Here is a 20,841-nt window from a genome sequence, read left to right on the forward strand (position 1 = left end):
GAGCCGACACTCCGGATACGAGCGCTTTTCATTTTTCCACAAAGGATTCAGGGACTTTGAGAAACCTGCATTTAAGAATAGAAATTTTTTATTTTTTTTTACAGTAATTAAAACTCACATACTTTTAAAGTGTCACAGGCTTAAATCAACTCAGTGATGAAATTTTAAAACTGTTTTGCAATCTAACATGACAAGTTCAACTTATTTATTTATTTTTGCAGACATCCAAGAGGAAGCGGGGCTTCATCAAAAACAAGCTGACCCTCAAGAAGGGAAAGAAACTGACCAAGAAGTCTTTATAGGGCGACGTCCAGCATCTACGGAGGCACATTGTGGACAAAACTAAAAATCTAACTTCCAACAACAACACGCTATAAATTAACCAGTCAAGAAGAAACGGGAACCTGAGGTTCTTTTCATCCTGAGCGTCTTCACCTGGAGCTCCAGGCTGGACATGTGACATCATCCAGGAAAGGGCTGTATGTACAGAACCCTGGCCGACCTTTGGCCTGAAACAGGAGATGGAGCAATGGCGGCTAATCCTCTGCACACTGGTTTGAACCTGAGAAACTGCGACCTTTGACTTATATTTCTTTTTGTACTTGAATGTGCCGGTGAGTGAGAGAAGGCAGCGATTTGTTAATCTGGGAGGTGATTTTGGGACGCTGCCGTCATGCGGTCTCCAAACAAATCACATGTTCAAAGCCCGGCCTCTTTTTTTTTTTTTTGACATCTAAACATTAATTTGAATGAAAAATAAAAGCTGACCCTCATCTGCCTGTTTAACTTTCAGTCTTCTGATTCAACGTGCCGTTCAGTTAGTGATCAAAAGGGCTCTAAAGTCCCAGAATTACAGGATTAACTTCAGTGTATGTTTGGAGCTCAAATTCTGAAAAATGCTTAATTATGTCACCAAAAGTGGATTCTACCAGATCTGGAGCCAGATCCTCCGGGCAGGAACGAGAATTCTGGCAGTGCTCATGAAGAGCCGCTCAGGGCTTCAATCACATGACCTCTGATGGGCGTTTTCGCTCTTCTGTGACCACGATGATAAACCACCCAAATCTGATCAATTAAACACTTTGATTGGGGCTACAGGTAACTCAGACTGTTTAATGAATCCTCTAAAATCTATAAATACACAAAAACTCTCAAAAGTTCTAAGAATGAAACTGGAGAGAAAGTTAGGAAAAAAACAAACATAAAATCTGGCTTGATTTGAAAGTGAAATTAATGCCCGGTTTACACATCAAGATAATTAAGCTTATTTATGACCCGATCTTCTCCTCTCGACAAGCTTAAGGACACCCTGACTATCGTGATGCTCGAAAGATGAGCTTATTAGATATTCCTGCTGTGTCTGCTCGGAAAGATGTCGGGACCGCTCAGACCTCAAATTGTGAATGTTCAACATGTTGGATTTTCTTGGCCTGATATCCCAGCGTGTGGGTGTGCCACATGCACAAATGAGCACACAGCCTGTTGAATGTGACCTGAAATCAATCAGAAAGCAAGGTGACTGAAACAGGGAGGGGAAGTCACGTTTGATCTCAAGAGGTTTTGCGAGATTTCCCGTCTGACTTGGTAATGTTGGTGAGTGAAATCTGTTGGTGTGTGTTGTCTCTCCCATGTGGCTGCACACCGCACACAACCAAAACTCTTCTATATCTGATTATTTTATGGCCGTGTGTTTGGTCTCTCAGGTACTGAAATCCTACGGACAAGTTTAAAATCTTGCTGTGTAAACCAGGCATTAGTCTGAACCCAATTCAGGTTCAAGGTTTTGGAAAACTGAAGATTTCCAGCTTCAGAAGCCAAAATCAGTTTGTGCTCAAAATGTATCTGGAAGATTGTGTTTGAAATTTAACACCATGGCTGGGAGTTATTGATTAATCAGATTTTTTTCTCAGCAAAAAATGATTGAAAAATGCACATTGGATTCTTAATCCTTAATTTATTAAAAAAGAGATCATCACATTACAGTGACAACAGGAAACAGGAACCACAGACTGTCCATATTGATAATTGATTTAAACTTTAAGCAGGTGGGTTTCTCTTTTTTTTTAACTCTTCCTCCACTTGGAAGTAACAGTTTAAAATCATTCATAAAAGCAGTTTGCTGAAACGTATTTGTTCAGCCTGTGTTACTGAGATCTGTCAAAACCGATCACTGGGTCAAAACATGGCAGAGAAACCAGTAGGATGTTACTGTGGTCGTGATCCATCACCTTTTGGTTTTCCTTTACCGATTCTCACTGTAAAACTGGTTCAGAATAAGTTTCAGATTTAAATGATTTTGCTTAACAGATCTAAATTTGTGAGAACAGGCTTATTATAAATCATTTAAAAAATAAATTTAAAAAAAGCACTTCTTTACGTCAGAAATGTAATTACAACATTTTTTGAATATTTTTGTGTTTCTACAGCCTCTGATACAAATCCGTCGGTCGTTATTTTCGCTTGTCTGTTCCCAGAGTTCATCTCCATGAAATGCTTTGTATTTTGTGTGGATTTCTTAAAACTTTTTTTTTTTGCCTTTATTGACCTTGATTGATAACGTGGAGCTTCTCAAACACTGTGGGTGCAGATCAGCAGCTGTAAGATGCTTCAGGGAAACGGGCTGAAAACTAGAACTTAGGTGTTTGTTTTTGGATTCTCTAAAAAGGCCAAATATGAGATGTCACTCTGAAGACCTGATAAAGACTAATGCACTGTTCACGATATCAAGACGTCTCACTGCGTCCTTTAACCGTGCACCAACGTCACAGCAAGAAAACCTGTCAAACAGAAAACAACTAATGGTGTGTTTTTGGAAACACGTTTATCACTGAATTCAGGAGATTTTAATGAGAATGTTACAAAAAAAGCCAAACTGTTTTACAAATGAAGTTATAACACTTAAGTACATCTCACTGTAAAATCCCAAAACCTTTTATTCTGCTTTGCAAAACTACATCTTACACCACTATAGGTTGGTAGTCCAATTCTCATCTCGCAACAGGCTTCCCCCCGTAACCATGACCACATCCTTGTTAACAGGAAGCTCCCCCTGCCCCCCCAATTAAAATCAAAATCTTGTCCTTAACCACATTAAGAATCACAAAATCAAAGCTTTTTTTTTCTCTTCTTCTTGTTTCGCCCTCCAACAGCACCATGTTTAGAAGTTAAAATATGACATTGACATACATGGGTCCCTTTTTTTTTGCCATTTTGTTCACTCTAAACAAAATTCTCCTACAATTTGTCCTTTGTGTTTCTGATGTGAAGATGGTGAGGACAGATTAGCTTTAAAACACCTGGATAATAATAAATCATATCAGTCAGTATGTGGATTTATGGCGGTGACAAAAACAACCACAACTTCCTGCTGGAGAACAAACTTGTGGGGTTCTGTTTTTGTTTCTTTTTCAGTCTAGGTTTCTTCCATCAATTGTAATGAAACCGATGCAGGTGTGAGATTGAAGTCGTCTCCCCCCAGAACGGTTCATTGAACAGCTTGAATGGTGTCACATCACAACTGTAATTGCCATGACAACACCTGCAGTCATTTTTGGTTGTTTAAATAAAAAATAAAAACCTGAAGCTCAGTTCTGTTGTCAGATTTACGGCAGTTTGTCGCATGTTAAGACGTGTGAATCACCTACAAAATTTGTCCAAACTTTATAAAGTAGCCACGCCCATTTGTTCAAAACACTAAATGCAGCGAGAAAACGAAAACAATGATAATGTGACTGAATGTATTCAGAACAAGCCAACACTTCAAAAAAAAAGGGGGGGGGGGGCCTCCCAGATCGTCCTCAGAATCTACCTCGATGTTCCCTGAGACCCCTCCCACTGAAACAAAATCTCTTCTGATACATGCTGGCGATCGATCACATGACCTCCTGAGTGGAGTTACAGTGGCTGATGGCAGTTCAGTGTCTTTATTCCGATTCCACGGATCCGTAATGAATCCGACTCGGACTCGTGGTGACGTTCATCGTTAGTCCTCTTCTTCCTCCTCGTCCCCTCCAAACGACAAGAGGCTGTTTTTTATTTTCTTTACAGGTGTCGCCTCCTTTTCCACCTGCTCGTCGCTCTTCTTCTTCTTGCTGGAGCTCGCTGTGATTCCCTGGAATCTGTCTGAGGATGAGCGCTTCTCTGGTTTCTTGAAAAGGATTTTACCATCCGCTGGAGATTTGCCACCTGGAGACAAACAGATTCACAGTGTCCAGTAAAACTGTGCCCCCCCCCCCACACACACACACACCCTCTATAGGCATGATATTTAATTGCAACATACGTACATCTCCCTCCCAAACAATGTTGGCAGATCTGACTTACTGGTCTCAGTATTTGCCAAACCATCTGCAACAAACATACATTTATTTGGAATAAGTCGAGCTTCACCTACAGGTTAGTGATCCAGGTCAACGATCACCCTCTCAAAATGTCAAAAAGGTAACCACGTTCAAAAGATCTTCAGGTCTACTTCATTAATAACTGTATAAATATACACAAAGTAGATCAAAGTCACCTTTATGGAGGTGGGGGTGGGGGGAGTGGTCACATGACTTCTAGTTTAAATGTCTCAACATGTATGTGAAACGATTGTTTTATGGTAAAGGCACCACGTTCTGCATATCATGCCAAGCTTTTTTTAAAATCAATATATAAAAAATGGAGCTTGACATCAATTTTTAAAAAATCTCGTGTGTGCAAAATTTTGTGCTTGTCATAAAATGCACAATTGTTATTTTACAAAGATCTGCCCTACTGTACAGCTCAAACATGTTTAAATGATTTTCACCCCAAAAATTAAGGTTACAAAAAAATTAAAGAGTGCTCAGAAAATTTCCATTAGCTTTGTTCTCTTGGTCACAGCACCTTCAGCTCCACCACTTGTCTTATCGTTAACGCCGCCTGAAGGGCATGATGATGTAAGCAATACCTTTGTCTGTAGCGGCTCCACTACTCAGTTTTTCTTTGATCTGCTTGACTTCGTCCGCAGTCAGGTCACCACTTTGCAGAACCACGACTTGAGGTAACTCGTCCTCACGGTCACTCCCGCTGTCATCGTCCAAAGCTGGCAGCACCTGGCACTGAAAATAGATAAATTTATTTTTAAATTACGCTCACCACCTTCCGTCTCTGCATCGGTTCATCTGTCAGCAGCACAGCTTGCAAAGTCTGAAACGCGGATGTCATTTTGTCGAAATGCAACTCTTATGACTTGACTGGTCTGGAAGTTTCCTGACAGACTCTGGAATTTCTTTACAGGACACACTGCCAAGGGCCTTGAGATTCAAGAGGCAGGCTTGTGACCAGAGGATCCTCATTTTGATTTGTCATCAGACAGGGAACTCATTAAGGTGCCCTTGAGCAAGGTTCTTAATCCCAAAGTTGCTCCCTTCGTGCAGATGAATGGATGAAGGTAATCAATTATTAATAAGTGAGGTTTACAGCTCGTCACGTGACATTTGCTTATACTGAAAGTACTCACAATTCAAAGTGGACTCAGTTTATTTAGTAAAAAACAAATCACAGTTTAAATTTTAAAAACAATCATCATAAGAAAACACATTTCTTATTTGCCTGGAAAATTGACGGAGCAGGGACGATGCAGCATTCACTCTGTCGTACTGTTGGGGAGCTGAGCCAAAAGGCAAAGCTCTCGATTTTACCTGCCAATCTTTGTTCCTACTCTCACCTATGGTCATGAGGGTTGGTTTGTAATCGAAAGAACTAGACTGCGGGTACACGCGGCTGAAATGGGCTTCCATTGGAGGATGGTTGGTGTCTCCCTTAGAGATAAGGTGAGAAGCTTGGTCATTCGTGCAGAGCACGAGGTGGTCTGCCCACCTGGTAAGGATGCCTCCTGAGGGAGGTGTTCCAGGCACGTCGATCTGGGAGGAGACCCCTGGGCAGACCCAGGACTCAGTGGAGAGATTATATCTCCACACTGGCCTGGGAAAACCTCTGGATCGTCCAGTCACAGGTGGGTAATGTGACCCGGGAAAGGATGCCCTGCTGGAGACGTCGCCCCTGCGACCCGATTCCGGACAAGCATTTGAAAATGAGTGACTTATTTCTGTTGTGACCCATTGTCCAGGGGAAGTGGGAGTTTTTGTAAAACAGCCATTACAAAATTTTAATTCTTGGGAAAAGATGGAACCCAGCGGTGATCTAAGGACCACATTGTAAATAAGTGCCCTTTTTTTTCTTGCTTTCATGTGGGGCTTTTTTTTAATATCATACGTATTTACATGTTTGTACGATGTGCATTATTGGCTGAAAAAGCAAAACAAAAAGCCTTTGATCCTAGATCAGCATCCAGAATCTAAATGACACCTATATTGGAAATAAGTGTTTACACTTAATCTCTCACTCACAGAGTGAGATAGATAATCTCGTCAATAGTTTTATATCCTCTTTGAGGACAACTTTGGATGCTGTAGCTCCTCTGAAAAAGAGAGCCTTAAATCAGAAGTGCCTGACTCCGTGGTATAACTCACAAACTCACAGCTTAAAGCAGATAACCCGTAAGCTGGAGAAGAAATGGCGTCTCACTAATTTAGAAGATCTTCACTTAGCCTGGAATAAGAGTCTGTTGCTCTATAAAAAAGCCCTCCGTAAAGCTAGGACATCTTACTACTCATCACTAATTGAAGAAAATAAGAACAACCCCAGGTTTCTTTTCAGCACTGTAGCCAGGCTGACAAAGAGTCAGAGCTCTACTGAGCCGAGTATTCCTTTAACTTTAACTAGTAATGACTTCATGACTTTCTTTGCTAATAAAATTTTAACTATTAGAGAAAAAATTACTCATAACCATCCCAAAGACATATCGTTATCTTTGGCTGCTTTCAGTAATACTGGTATTTGGTTAGACTCTTTCTCTCCGATTGTTCTGAGTTATTTTCATTAGTCACTTCCTCCAAACCATCAACATGTCTCTTAGACCCCATTCCTACCAGGCTGCTCAAGGAAGCCCTACCATTAATTAATGCTTCTTGTCTTAAATATGATCAATCTATATTAGTTGGCTATGTACCACAGGCTTTTAAGGTGGCAGTAATTAAACCATTACTTAAAAAGCCATCACTTGACCCAGCTATCTTAGCTAATTATAGGCCAATCTCCAACCTTCCTTTTCTCTCAAAAATTCTTGAAAGGGTAGTTGTAAAACAGCTAACTGATCTGCAGAGGAATGGTCTATTTGAAGAGTTTCAGTCAGGGTTTAGAATTCATCATAGTACAGAAACAGCATTAGTGAAGGTTACAAATGATCTTATGGCCTCAGACAGTGGACTCATCTCTGTACTTGTTCTGTTAGACTTCAGTGCTGTTTTTGATACTGCTGACCATAAAATTTTATTACAGAGATTAGAGCATGCCATAGGTATTAAAGGCACTGCGCTGCAGTGGTTTGAATCATATCTATCTAATAGATTACAATTTGTTCATGTAAAAGGGGAATCTTCTTCACAGACTAAGGTTAATTATGGAGTTCCACAAGGTTCTGTGCTAGGACCAATTTTATTCACTTTGTACATGCTTCCCTTAGGCAGTATTATTAGACAGCATTGTTTAAATTTTCATTGTTACGCAGATGATACCCAGCTTTATCTATCCATGAAGCCAGAGGACACACACCAATTAGCTAAACTGCAGGATTGTCTTACAGACAAAGACATGGATGACCTCTAATTTCCTGCTTTTAAACTCAGATAAAACTGAAGTTATTGTACTTGGCCCCACAAATCTTAGAAACATGGTGTCTAACCAGATCCTTACTCTGGATGGCATTACCCTGACCTGTAGTAATACTGTGAGAAATCTTGGAATCATTGTTGATCAGGATATATCATTCAATGCGCATATTAAACAAATATGTAGGACTGCTTTTTTGCATTTGCGCAATATCTCTAAAATTTGAAAGGTCTTGTCTCAGAGTGATGCTGAAAAACTAATTCATGCATTTATTTCCTCTAGGCTGGACTACTGTAATTCATTATCAGGTTGTCCTAAAAGTTCCCTGAAAAGCCTTGAGTTAATTCAAAATGCTGCAGCTAGAGTACTGACAGGGACTAGAAGGAGAGAGCATATCTCAGCCATATTGGATTATCTTCATTGGCTTCCTGTTAATTCTTGAATAGAATTTAAAATTATTCTTCTTACTTATAAGGTTTTGAATAATCAGGTCCCATCTTATCTTAGGGACCTCATAGTACCATATCACCCCAATAGAGCGCTTCGCTCTCAGACTGCAGGCTTACTTGTAGTTCCTAGGGTTTTTAAGAGTAGAATGGGAGGCAGAGCCTTCAGCTTTCAGGCTCCTCTCCTGTGGAACCAGCTCCCAATTCGGATCAGGGAGACAGACACCCTGTCTACTTTTAAGATTAGGCTTAAAACTTTCCTTTTTGCTAAAGCTTATAGTTAGGGCTGGATCAGGTGACCCTGAACCATCCCTTAGTTATGCTGCTATAGACTTAGACTGCTGGGGGGTTCCCATGATGCACTGAGTGTTTCTTCTCTTTTTGCTCTGTATGCACCACTCTGCATTTAATCATTAGTGATTGATCTCTGCTCCCCTCCACAGCATGTCTTTTTCCTGGTTCTCTCCCTCAGCCCCAACCAGTCCCAGCAGAAGACTGCCCCTCCCTGAGCCTGGTTCTGCTGGAGGTTTCTTCCTGTTAAAAGGGAGTTTTTCCTTCCCACTGTCGCCAAGTGCTTGCTCACAGGGGGTCGTTTTGACCGTTGGGGTTTTTCCGTAATTATTGTATGGCCTTGCCTTACAATATAAAGCGCCTTGGGCAACTGTTTGTTGTGATTTGGCGCTATATAAATAAAACTGATTTGATTTTATCCATTTCCTTTAATGAGAGAGAGAGAGAGAGATGTTCGAGTTATTTTCCACCTCTTGCAGGTCATAGCGGCGTGAGACTCGATGGAAATAAGTGGAATGCTTTGTTATCCTCGGCAATTTTATATACTGCATTTTTTTGTTTCTCTGCATGCATTTTGTTGCCAAATAAATCATAAACATAAATTCATTCCGTCCAGGATGTAGCGTTGCCAAAAGCTCGCCCTTACCTTCGAATCAACAGTGGGTCCTTCTTTGTACCCGACATCACTTTTAAACTTCTTCAGAAACGAAGGTTCTGCTGGTTTCACCCACGACACGCCGCTCTTCTCCTTCTTACTCATTTCAAAAGAAACAAACAGACCTTTCGATTAGCAAAACACAGTCATTATAGCGACGAGCGCCGATTCTTCTTCTTTTCAATTACGGGCGGTTCTTCCTCCAATTTTGTGCATTACCGCCACCACGTGTTTGGAGTGTGAAACTTCAATGCGGATACTCCCATACTCTAGGGTTTGGGGTTTATAGAGTTTCTTTAAAGGATGGCGAGCAGCTGTATAGATTTTCACGAAGAAGGCCGAAAAGTTGGTCTTACTTGAGCTTCAGAAGGCTGTTGACATGGTTAATCATGACATTGATTTACAAATTACATGTTCTGGGTTTTACATCTGATCAGATAATGTGAAATGGTTCAACTCTTATTTGTCAATTGGAAACCAAATGGTTAATGTGAGTGGTGTCATGTCTGAACCTGCTAGAGTAATGTGCGGAGTTCCCCAAGGAAGTATCTCGGGGTCTCTACTATTTCTGTTGTATGTAAGCGACATGGAAGTAGCAGTTAAGTGTAAACTGTTTTTATATGCTGATGATTCAGTATTACTGGTGAGTGGGAAAGGTATTCTTCTAATTTTGTGTCTATCGTTCACTGTTGTTAGCTAATATCCCTAATTTCTCCAAAAATATTAGTCCTATCAACTTCCCCTTTTTGCATGGTTCATCCTTGAACCAAAATACATAAGCATACCAAACAGCAAATATCAGTTCTCCCCAGTGTTATCAGAATTTTGAACTCGTCTGTTTCTGTTCTCTTCTGTTCTGTTGGGTTCTGAATTAAGAACTCTTAAATATTATGGTCCTGACTAGTAAAGAACAACTCTGTAAGTACAAAAAATACAATTTACTTTTGCATTCATGGAAAGATAGTCAGATCTGGGTTCTCAATGGACAGAGCTTGCAGGAACTCCATCCGAAAAAGGGCGCAGAACACAGTTTACAGTCATGTTTTTATAGCCAAATTAATTTTGAATGAATGAATGAGTTTATTCAGCACACATTATGCATTAAAACTCAGAACATTAAACTGCATGAAATTCATGAAAACTGAAAAACTGTTGAAGCATTTCAAAAAACACAGCTAAAGCTTGTAGAATATTTTGAAAAGCATGGTAAAATATCAATAACATATCTTACAGTAAAAAAAAAAAAAAAAAAGTGACATTCTTGTGTGAAATCCTGTTTGAACAGCACAATATCTATTTTCCAATGAGAGAGAAATTCTTACCATGTTTAACATCCTGATGGCACAAGATGCCGTTTCCTTTTCCCTGTTCTTTTATCTTTCGGATGTGTTCACGAAGATATTCATTGCTGACTTTAAATTCAAGCCAGCGCCAATTCCAGATTCTTGATTCTGTTATCCAACTTTTTGACAGTTTTTCTCACTGCTGTCTCTCTGTACGAAGTCCCTCCGTGATACAGACATACAACAAAATTCTTTTAAAAACTAGATAGTAAATGATGGGGGAAAAAATGTGAAGAAAGAGCGCACCGATAAAATGTTAAGGGAAAAAAGATTCATACCGTACAGCCCGGACTTATGTACATGTGATTTCTTAGTTTTGTTTTTTGTTGTTGTTGTTTGTTTGTTTTTAATAAACTTGCAAAAAAAAATTTTTTTCATGTTTTCATTATGGGGTGTTGAGTCGAATTTAAGGTAGAAAAGTTATTTCCTCCATTTTGGAATAAGGCTGTAACTTAACAAAATGTGGGAAAGTGAAGCACTGTGAATACTTTCTGAATGCACTGTATAAAATAGTTTTTGACTTCAATTTTTTGTGTTTTCTGTTGTAGTTGGATTTTCGGACACCACCGGGTTTTGACCGGACGCGTAACGCTGAGATTGGCAACAAGGACATCAAGCTGAAGTACCTGGAGGAAGCGTTTACATCAGAGCACTGGCTGGTCCGGATTTACAAGGTCAGAAAGCTGGAGAACAGGGACTGCGTGGAGCACAAGCTGAGAAACACCAACTCCACGAAACAGAAGTACACCTCCAAAAAGGTATGAGCCGACACTCCGGATACGAGCGCTTTTCATTTTTCCACAAAGGATTCAGGGACTTTGAGAAACCTGCATTTAAGAATAGAAATTTTTATTTTTTTTTTTACAGTAATTAAAACTCACATACTTTTAAAGTGTCACAGGCTTAAATCAACTCAGTGATGAAATTTTAAAACTGTTTTGCAATCTAACATGACAAGTTCAACTTATTTATTTATTTTTGCAGACATCCAAGAGGAAGCGGGGCTTCATCAAAAACAAGCTGACCCTCAAGAAGGGAAAGAAACTGACCAAGAAGTCTTTATAGGGCGACGTCCAGCATCTACGGAGGCACATTGTGGACAAAACTAAAAATCTAACTTCCAACAACAACACGCTATAAATTAACCAGTCAAGAAGAAACGGGAACCTGAGGTTCTTTTCATCCTGAGCGTCTTCACCTGGAGCTCCAGGCTGGACATGTGACATCATCCAGGAAAGGGCTGTATGTACAGAACCCTAGCCGACCTTTGGCCTGAAACAGGAGATGGAGCAATGGCGGCTAATCCTCTGCACACTGGTTTGAACCTGAGAAACTGCGACCTTTGACTTATATTTCTTTTTGTACTTGAATGTGCCGGTGAGTGAGAGAAGGCAGCGATTTGTTAATCTGGGAGGTGATTTTGGGACGCTGCCGTCATGCGGTCTCCAAACAAATCACATGTTCAAAGCCCGGCCTCTTTTTTTTTTTTTTGACATCTGAACATTAATTTGAATGAAAAATAAAAGCTGACCCTCATCTGCCTGTTTAACTTTCAGTCTTCTGATTCAACGTGCCGTTCAGTTAGTGATCAAAAGGGCTCTAAAGTCCCAGAATTACAGGATTAACTTCAGTGTATGTTTGGAGCTCAAATTCTGAAAAATGCTTAATTATGTCACCAAAAGTGGATTCTACCAGATCTGGAGCCAGATCCTCCGGGCAGGAACGAGAATTCTGGCAGTGCTCATGAAGAGCCGCTCAGGGCTTCAATCACATGACCTCTGATGGGCGTTTTCGCTCTTCTGTGACCACAATGATAAACCAACCAAATCTGATCAATTAAACACTTTGATTGGGGCTACAGGTAACTCAGACTGTTTAATGAATCCTCTAAAATCTATAAATACACAAAAACTCTCAAAAGTTCTAAGAATGAAACTGGAGAGAAAGTTAGGAAAAAAACAAACATAAAATCTGGCTTGATTTGAAAGTGAAATTAATGCCCCGTTTACACAGCAAGATAATTAAGCTTATTTATGACCCGATCTTCTCCTCTCGACAAGCTTAAGGGCACCCTGACTATCGTGATGCTCGAAAGATGAGCTTATTAGATATTCCTGCTGTGTCTGCTCGGAAAGATGTCGGGACCGCTCAGACCTCAAATTGTGAATGTTCAACATGTTGGATTTTCTTGGCCTGATATCCCAGCGTGGGTGTGCCACATGCACAAATGAGCACACAGCCTGTTGAATGTGACCTGAAGCCAATCAGAAAGCAAGGTGACTGAAACAGGGAGGGGAAGTCACGTTTGATCTCAAGAGGTTTTGCGAGATTTCCCGTCTGACTTGGTAATGTTGGTGAGTGAAATCTGTTGGTGTGTGTTGTCTCTCCCATGTGGCTGCACACCGCACACAACCAAAACTCTTCTATATCTGATTATTTTATGGCCGTGTTTGGTCTCTCAGGTACTGAAATCCTATGGACAAGTTTAAAATCTTGCTGTGTAAACCAGGCATTAGTCTGAACCCAATTCAGGTTCAAGGTTTTGGAAAACTGAAGATTTCCAGCTTCAGAAGCCAAAATCAGTTTGTACTCAAAATGTATCTGGAAGATTGTGTTTGAAATTTAACACCATGGCTGGGAGTTATTGATTAATCAGATTTTTTTTCTCAGCAAAAAATGATTGAAAAATGCACATTGGATTCTTAATCCTTAATTTATTAAAAAAGAGATCATCACATTACAGTGACAACAGGAAACAGGAACCACAGACTGTCCATATTGATAATTGATTTAAACTTTAAGCAGGTGGGTTTCTCTTTTTTTTTAACTCTTCCTCCACTTGGAAGTAACAGTTTAAAATCATTCATAAAAGCAGTTTGCTGAAACGTATTTGTTCAGCCTGAGTATTACTGAGATCTGTCAAAACCGATCACTGGGTCAAAACATGGCAGAGAAACCAGTAGGATGTTACTGTGGTCGTGATCCATCACCTTTTGGTTTTCCTTTACCGATTCTCACTGTAAAACTGGTTCAGAATAAGTTTCAGATTTAAATGATTTTGCTTAACATATCTAAATTTGTGAAAACAGGCTTATTATAAATCATTTAAAAAATAAATAAAAAAAAAGCACTTCTTTACATGTCAGAAATGTAATTACAACATTTTTTGAATATTTTTGTGTTTCTACAGCCTCTGATACAAATCCGTCGGTCGTTATTTTCGCTTATTGTCTGTTCCCAGAGTTCATCTCCATGAAATGCTTTGTATTTTGTGTGGATTTCTTAAAACTTTTTTTTTTTGCCTTTATTGACCTTGATTGATAACGTGGAGCTTCTCAAACACTGTGGGTGCAGATCAGCAGCTGTAAGATGCTTCAGGGAAACGGGCTGAAAACTAGAACTTAGGTGTTTGTTTTTGAATTCTCTAAAAAGGCCAAATATGAGATGTCACTCTGAAGACCTGATAAAGACTAATGCACTGTTCACGATATCAAGACGTCTCACTGCGTCCTTTAACCGTGCACCAACGTCACAGCAAGAAAACCCGTCAAACAGAAAACAACTAATGGTGTGTTTTTGGAAACACGTTTATCACTGAATTCAGGAGATTTTAATGAGAATGTTACAAAAAAAGCCAAACTGTTTTACAAATGAAGTTATAACACTTAAGTACATCTCACTGTAAAATCCCAAAACCTTTTATTCTGCTTTGCAAAACTACATCTTACACCACTATAGGTTGGTAGTCCAATTCTCATCTTGCAACAGGCTTCCCCCCCGTAACCATGACCACATCCTTGTTAACACGAAGCTCCCCCTGCCCCCCCAATTAAAATCAAAATCTTGTCCTTAACCACATTAAGAATCACAAAATCAAAGCTTTTTTTTTTCTTCTTCTTGTTTCGCCCTCCAACAGCACCATGTTTAGAAGTTAAAATATGACATTGACATACATGGGTCCCTTTTTTTTTGCCATTTTGTTCACTCTAAACAAAATTCTCCTACAATTTGTCCTTTGTGTTTCTGATGTGAAGATGGTGAGGACAGATTAGCTTTAAAACACCTGGATAATAATAAATCATATCAGTCAGTATGTGGATTTATGGCGGTGACAAAAACAACCACAACTTCCTGCTGGAGAACAAACTTGTGGGGTTCTGTTTTTGTTTCTTTTTCAGTCTAGGTTTCTTCCATCAATTGTAATGAAACCGATGCAGGTGTGAGATTGAAGTCGTCCCCCCCCCAGAACGGTTCATTGAACAGCTTGAATGGTGTCACATCACAACTGTAATTGCCATGACAACACCTGCAGTCATTTTTGGTTGTTTAAATAAAAAATAAAAACCTGAAGCTCAGTTCTGTTGTCAGATTTACGGCAGTTTGTCGCATGTTAAGACGTGTGAATCACCTACAAAATTTGTCCAAACTTTATAAAGTAGCCACGCCCATTTGTTCAAAACACTAAATGCAGCGAGAAAACGAAAACAATGATAATGTGACTGAATGTATTCAGAACAAGCCAACACTTCAAAAAAAAAGGGGGGGGGGGGCCTCCCAGATCGTCCTCAGAATCTACCTCGATGTTCCCTGAGACCCCTCCCACTGAAACAAAATCTCTTCTGATACATGCTGGCGATCGATCACATGACCTCCTGAGTGGAGTTACAGTGGCTGATGGCAGTTCAGTGTCTTTATTCCGATTCCACGGATCCGTAATGAATCCGACTCGGACTCGTGGTGACGTTCATCGTTAGTCCTCTTCTTCCTCCTCGTCCCCTCCAAACGACAAGAGGCTGTTTTTTATTTTCTTTACAGGTGTCGCCTCCTTTTCCACCTGCTCGTCGCTCTTCTTCTTCTTGCTGGAGCTCGCTGTGATTCCCTGGAATCTGTCTGAGGATGAGCGCTTCTCTGGTTTCTTGAAAAGGATTTTACCATCCGCTGGAGATTTGCCACCTGGAGACAAACAGATTCACAGTGTCCAGTAAAACTGTGCCCCCCCCACACACACACACACACCCTCTATAGGCATGATATTTAATTGCAACATACGTACATCTCCCTCCCAAACAATGTTGGCAGATCTGACTTACTGGTCTCAGTATTTGCCAAACCATCTGCAACAAACATACATTTATTTGGAATAAGTCGAGCTTCACCTACAGGTTAGTGATCCAGGTCAACGATCACCCTCTCAAAATGTCAAAAAGGTAACCACGTTCAAAAGATCTTCAGGTCTACTTCATTAATAACTGTATAAATATACACAAAGTAGATCAAAGTCACCTTTATGGAGGTGGGGGTGGGGGGAGTGGTCACATGACTTCTAGTTTAAATGTCTCAACATGTATGTGAAACGATTGTTTTATGGTAAAGGCACCACGTTCTGCATATCATGCCAAGCTTTTTTTAAAATCAATATATAAAAAATGGAGCTTGACATCAATTTTTTTAAAAATCTCGTGTGTGCAAAATTTTGTGCTTGTCATAAAATGCACAATTGTTATTTTACAAAGATCTGCCCTACTGTACAGCTCAAACATGTTTAAATGATTGTTTCACCCCAAAATTAAGGTTACAAAAAAATTAAAGAGTGCTCAGAAAATTTCCATTAGCTTTGTTCTCTTGGTCACAGCACCTTCAGCTCCACCACTTGTCTTATCGTTAACGCCGCCTGAAGGGCATGATGATGTAAGCAATACCTTTGTCTGTAGCGGCTCCACTACTCAGTTTTTCTTTGATCTGCTTGACTTCGTCCGCAGTCAGGTCACCACTTTGCAGAACCACGACTTGAGGTAACTCGTCCTCACGGTCACTCCCGCTGTCATCGTCCAAAGCTGGCAGCACCTGGCACTGAAAATAGATAAATTTATTTTTAAATTACGCTCACCACCTTCCGTCTCTGCATCGGTTCATCTGTCAGCAGCACAGCTTGCAAAGTCTGAAACGCGGATGTCATTTTGTCGAAATGCAACTCTTATGACTTGACTGGTCTGGAAGTTTCCTGACAGACTCTGGAATTTCTTTACAGGACACACTGCCAAGGGCCTTGAGATTCAAGAGGCAGGCTTGTGACCAGAGGATCCTCATTTTGATTTGTCATCAGACAGGGAACTCATTAAGGTGCCCTTGAGCAAGGTTCTTAATCCCAAAGTTGCTCCCTTCGTGCAGATGAATGGATGAAGGTAATCAATTATTAATAAGTGAGGTTTACAGCTCGTCACGTGACATTTGCTTATACTGAAAGTACTCACAATTCAAAGTGGACTCAGTTTATTTAGTAAAAAACAAATCACAGTTTAAATTTTAAAAACAATCATCATAAGAAAACACATTTCTTATTTGCCTGGAAAATTGACGGAGCAGGGACGATGCAGCATTCACTCTGTCGTACTGTTGGGGAGCTGAGCCAAAAGGCAAAGCTCTCGATTTTACCTGCCAATCTTTGTTCCTACTCTCACCTATGGTCATGAGGGTTGGTTTGTAATCGAAAGAACTAGACTGCGGGTACACGCGGCTGAAATGGGCTTCCATTGGAGGATGGTTGGTGTCTCCCTTAGAGATAAGGTGAGAAGCTTGGTCATTCGTGCAGAGCACGAGGTGGTCTGCCCACCTGGTAAGGATGCCTCCTGAGGGAGGTGTTCCAGGCACGTCGATCTGGGAGGAGACCCCTGGGCAGACCCAGGACTCAGTGGAGAGATTATATCTCCACACTGGCCTGGGAAAACCTCTGGATCGTCCAGTCACAGGTGGGTAATGTGACCCGGGAAAGGATGCCCTGCTGGAGACGTCGCCCCTGCGACCCGATTCCGGACAAGCATTTGAAAATGAGTGACTTATTTCTGTTGTGACCCATTGTCCAGGGGAAGTGGGAGTTTTTGTAAAACAGCCATTACAAAATTTTAATTCTTGGGAAAAGATGGAACCCAGCGGTGATCTAAGGACCACATTGTAAATAAGTGCCCTTTTTTTTCTTGCTTTCATGTGGGGCTTTTTTTTAATATCATACGTATTTACATGTTTGTACGATGTGCATTATTGGCTGAAAAAGCAAAACAAAAAGCCTTTGATCCTAGATCAGCATCCAGAATCTAAATGACACCTATATTGGAAATAAGTGTTTACACTTAATCTCTCACTCACAGAGTGAGATAGATAATCTCGTCAATAGTTTTATATCCTCTTTGAGGACAACTTTGGATGCTGTAGCTCCTCTGAAAAAGAGAGCCTTAAATCAGAAGTGCCTGACTCCGTGGTATAACTCACAAACTCACAGCTTAAAGCAGATAACCCGTAAGCTGGAGAAGAAATGGCGTCTCACTAATTTAGAAGATCTTCACTTAGCCTGGAATAAGAGTCTGTTGCTCTATAAAAAAGCCCTCCGTAAAGCTAGGACATCTTACTACTCATCACTAATTGAAGAAAATAAGAACAACCCCAGGTTTCTTTTCAGCACTGTAGCCAGGCTGACAAAGAGTCAGAGCTCTACTGAGCCGAGTATTCCTTTAACTTTAACTAGTAATGACTTCATGACTTTCTTTGCTAATAAAATTTTAACTATTAGAGAAAAAATTACTCATAACCATCCCAAAGACATATCGTTATCTTTGGCTGCTTTCAGTAATACTGGTATTTGGTTAGACTCTTTCTCTCCGATTGTTCTGAGTTATTTTCATTAGTCACTTCCTCCAAACCATCAACATGTCTCTTAGACCCCATTCCTACCAGGCTGCTCAAGGAAGCCCTACCATTAATTAATGCTTCTTGTCTTAAATATGATCAATCTATATTAGTTGGCTATGTACCACAGGCTTTTAAGGTGGCAGTAATTAAACCATTACTTAAAAAGCCATCACTTGACCCAGCTATCTTAGCTAATTATAGGCCAATCTCCAACCTTCCTTTTCTCTCAAAAATTCTTGAAAGGGTAGTTGTAAAACAGCTAACTGATCATCTGCAGAGGAATGGTCTATTTGAAGAGTTTCAGTCAGGGTTTAGAATTCATCATAGTACAGAAACAGCATTAGTGAAGGTTACAAATGATCTTATGGCCTCAGACAGTGGACTCATCTCTGTACTTGTTCTGTTAGACTTCAGTGCTGTTTTTGATACTGCTGACCATAAAATTTTATTACAGAGATTAGAGCATGCCATAGGTATTAAAGGCACTGCGCTGCAGTGGTTTGAATCATATCTATCTAATAGATTACAATTTGTTCATGTAAAAGGGGAATCTTCTTCACAGACTAAGGTTAATTATGGAGTTCCACAAGGTTCTGTGCTAGGACCAATTTTATTCACTTTATACATGCTTCCCTTAGGCAGTATTATTAGACAGCATTGTTTAAATTTTCATTGTTACGCAGATGATACCCAGCTTTATCTATCCATGAAGCCAGAGGACACACACCAATTAGCTAAACTGCAGGATTGTCTTACAGACAAAGACATGGATGACCTCTAATTTCCTGCTTTTAAACTCAGATAAAACTGAAGTTATTGTACTTGGCCCCACAAATCTTAGAAACATGGTGTCTAACCAGATCCTTACTCTGGATGGCATTACCCTGACCTGTAGTAATACTGTGAGAAATCTTGGAATCATTGTTGATCAGGATATATCATTCAATGCGCATATTAAACAAATATGTAGGACTGCTTTTTTGCATTTGCGCAATATCTCTAAAATTTGAAAGGTCTTGTCTCAGAGTGATGCTGAAAAACTAATTCATGCATTTATTTCCTCTAGGCTGGACTACTGTAATTCATTATCAGGTTGTCCTAAAAGTTCCCTGAAAAGCCTTGAGTTAATTCAAAATGCTGCAGCTAGAGTACTGACAGGGACTAGAAGGAGAGAGCATATCTCAGCCATATTGGATTATCTTCATTGGCTTCCTGTTAATTCTTGAATAGAATTTAAAATTATTCTTCTTACTTATAAGGTTTTGAATAATCAGGTCCCATCTTATCTTAGGGACCTCATAGTACCATATCACCCCAATAGAGCGCTTCGCTCTCAGACTGCAGGCTTACTTGTAGTTCCTAGGGTTTTTAAGAGTAGAATGGGAGGCAGAGCCTTCAGCTTTCAGGCTCCTCTCCTGTGGAACCAGCTCCCAATTCGGATCAGGGAGACAGACACCCTGTCTACTTTTAAGATTAGGCTTAAAACTTTCCTTTTTGCTAAAGCTTATAGTTAGGGCTGGATCAGGTGACCCTGAACCATCCCTTAGTTATGCTGCTATAGACTTAGACTGCTGGGGGGTTCCCATGATGCACTGAGTGTTTCTCTTTTTGCTCTGTATGCACCACTCTGCATTTAATCATTAGTGATTGATCTCTGCTCCCCTCCACAGCATGTCTTTTTCCTGGTTCTCTCCCTCAGCCCCAACCAGTCCCAGCAGAAGACTGCCCCTCCCTGAGCCTGGTTCTGCTGGAGGTTTCTTCCTGTTAAAAGGGAGTTTTTCCTTCCCACTGTCGCCAAGTGCTTGCTCACAGGGGGTCGTTTTGACCGTTGGGGTTTTTCCGTAATTATTGTATGGCCTTGCCTTACAATATAAAGCGCCTTGGGCAACTGTTTGTTGTGATTTGGCGCTATATAAATAAAACTGATTTGATTTTATCCATTTCCTTTAATGAGAGAGAGAGAGAGATGTTCGAGTTATTTTCCACCTCTTGCAGGTCATAGCGGCGTGAGACTCGATGGAAATAAGTGGAATGCTTTGTTATCCTCGGCAATTTTATATACTGCATTTTTTTGTTTCTCTGCATGCATTTTGTTGCCAAATAAATCATAAACATAAATTCATTCCGTCCAGGATGTAGCGTTGCCAAAAGCTCGCCCTTACCTTCGAATCAACAGTGGGTCCTTCTTTGTACCCGACATCACTTTTAAACTTCTTCAGAAACGAAGGTTCTGCTGGTTTCACCCACGACACGCCGCTCTTCTCCTTCTTACTCATTTCAAAAGAAACAAACAGACCTTTCGATTAGCAAAACACAGTCATTATAGCGACGAGCGCCGATTCTTCTTCTTTTCAATTACGGGCGGTTCTTCCTCCAATTTTGTGCATTACCGCCACCACGTGTTTGGAGTGTGAAACTTCAATGCGGATACTCCCATACTCTAGGGTTTGGGGTTTATAGAGTTTCTTTAAAGGATGGCGAGCAGCTGTATAGATTTTCACGAAGAAGGCCGAAAAGTTGGTCTTACTTGAGCTTCAGAAGGCTGTTGACATGGTTAATCATGACATTGATTTACAAATTACATGTTCTGGGTTTTACATCTGATCAGATAATGTGAAATGGTTCAACTCTTATTTGTCAATTGGAAACCAAATGGTTAATGTGAGTGGTGTCATGTCTGAACCTGCTAGAGTAATGTGCGGAGTTCCCCAAGGAAGTATCTCGGGGTCTCTAC

At 40.4% G+C, this 20,841-nt stretch overlaps 3 protein-coding genes and 1 long non-coding RNA gene across 6 annotated transcripts in view; 2 read left to right on the forward strand and 2 right to left on the reverse strand.

The window, feature by feature from the left end:
- Positions 1–786, forward strand: part of LOC117513646 (dolichyl-diphosphooligosaccharide--protein glycosyltransferase subunit STT3B-like) — a 123,395-nt gene extending 122,609 nt beyond the window's left edge. The window contains exon 16 of the mRNA XM_034173878.1: positions 222–786. Within this exon, the coding sequence (XP_034029769.1) occupies positions 222–302 (81 nt within the window). The 3' untranslated portion in view covers positions 303–786. The remainder of the gene's footprint in view (positions 1–221) is intronic.
- A 3,060-nt stretch (positions 787–3,846) lies between these two features.
- On the reverse strand, positions 3,847–9,279 carry LOC117513647 (uncharacterized protein KIAA1143 homolog). The gene is made up of 3 exons (XM_034173879.1): positions 9,076–9,279; positions 4,931–5,081; positions 3,847–4,185 (listed from the first exon to the last, which is right to left on the reverse strand). Exons 1-3 carry the CDS (start codon positions 9,187–9,189, stop codon positions 3,983–3,985), a joined length of 468 nt encoding a protein of 155 aa, XP_034029770.1. The 5' UTR covers positions 9,190–9,279; the 3' UTR covers positions 3,847–3,982.
- A 1,656-nt stretch (positions 9,280–10,935) lies between these two features.
- LOC117513650 lies at positions 10,936–16,574 on the forward strand. 3 transcript variants are annotated; one of them, XR_004561659.1, is made up of 4 exons: positions 10,937–11,185; positions 11,412–11,828; positions 13,011–13,013; positions 16,563–16,574. It is a non-coding gene; the product is annotated as an uncharacterized LOC117513650 (long non-coding RNA). The 3 variants fall into 3 exon arrangements; XR_004561661.1 differs by lacking the exon at positions 13,011–13,013 and having other exon boundaries at positions 10,936–11,185; positions 16,563–16,573; XR_004561660.1 differs by lacking the exons at positions 13,011–13,013; positions 16,563–16,574 and having other exon boundaries at positions 10,942–11,185; positions 11,412–11,937.
- On the reverse strand, positions 15,042–20,473 carry LOC117513648 (uncharacterized protein KIAA1143 homolog). Its single transcript, XM_034173880.1, has 3 exons — positions 20,270–20,473; positions 16,127–16,277; positions 15,042–15,380 (listed from the first exon to the last, which is right to left on the reverse strand). Exons 1-3 carry the CDS (start codon positions 20,381–20,383, stop codon positions 15,178–15,180), a joined length of 468 nt encoding a protein of 155 aa, XP_034029771.1. The 5' UTR covers positions 20,384–20,473; the 3' UTR covers positions 15,042–15,177.
- Positions 20,474–20,841: the final 368 nt, after the last annotated feature.

The sequence above is a fragment of the Thalassophryne amazonica genome, chromosome 7, assembly GCF_902500255.1.
Source record: "Thalassophryne amazonica chromosome 7, fThaAma1.1, whole genome shotgun sequence".
NCBI classification, from domain to species: Eukaryota; Metazoa; Chordata; class Actinopteri; order Batrachoidiformes; family Batrachoididae; genus Thalassophryne; species Thalassophryne amazonica.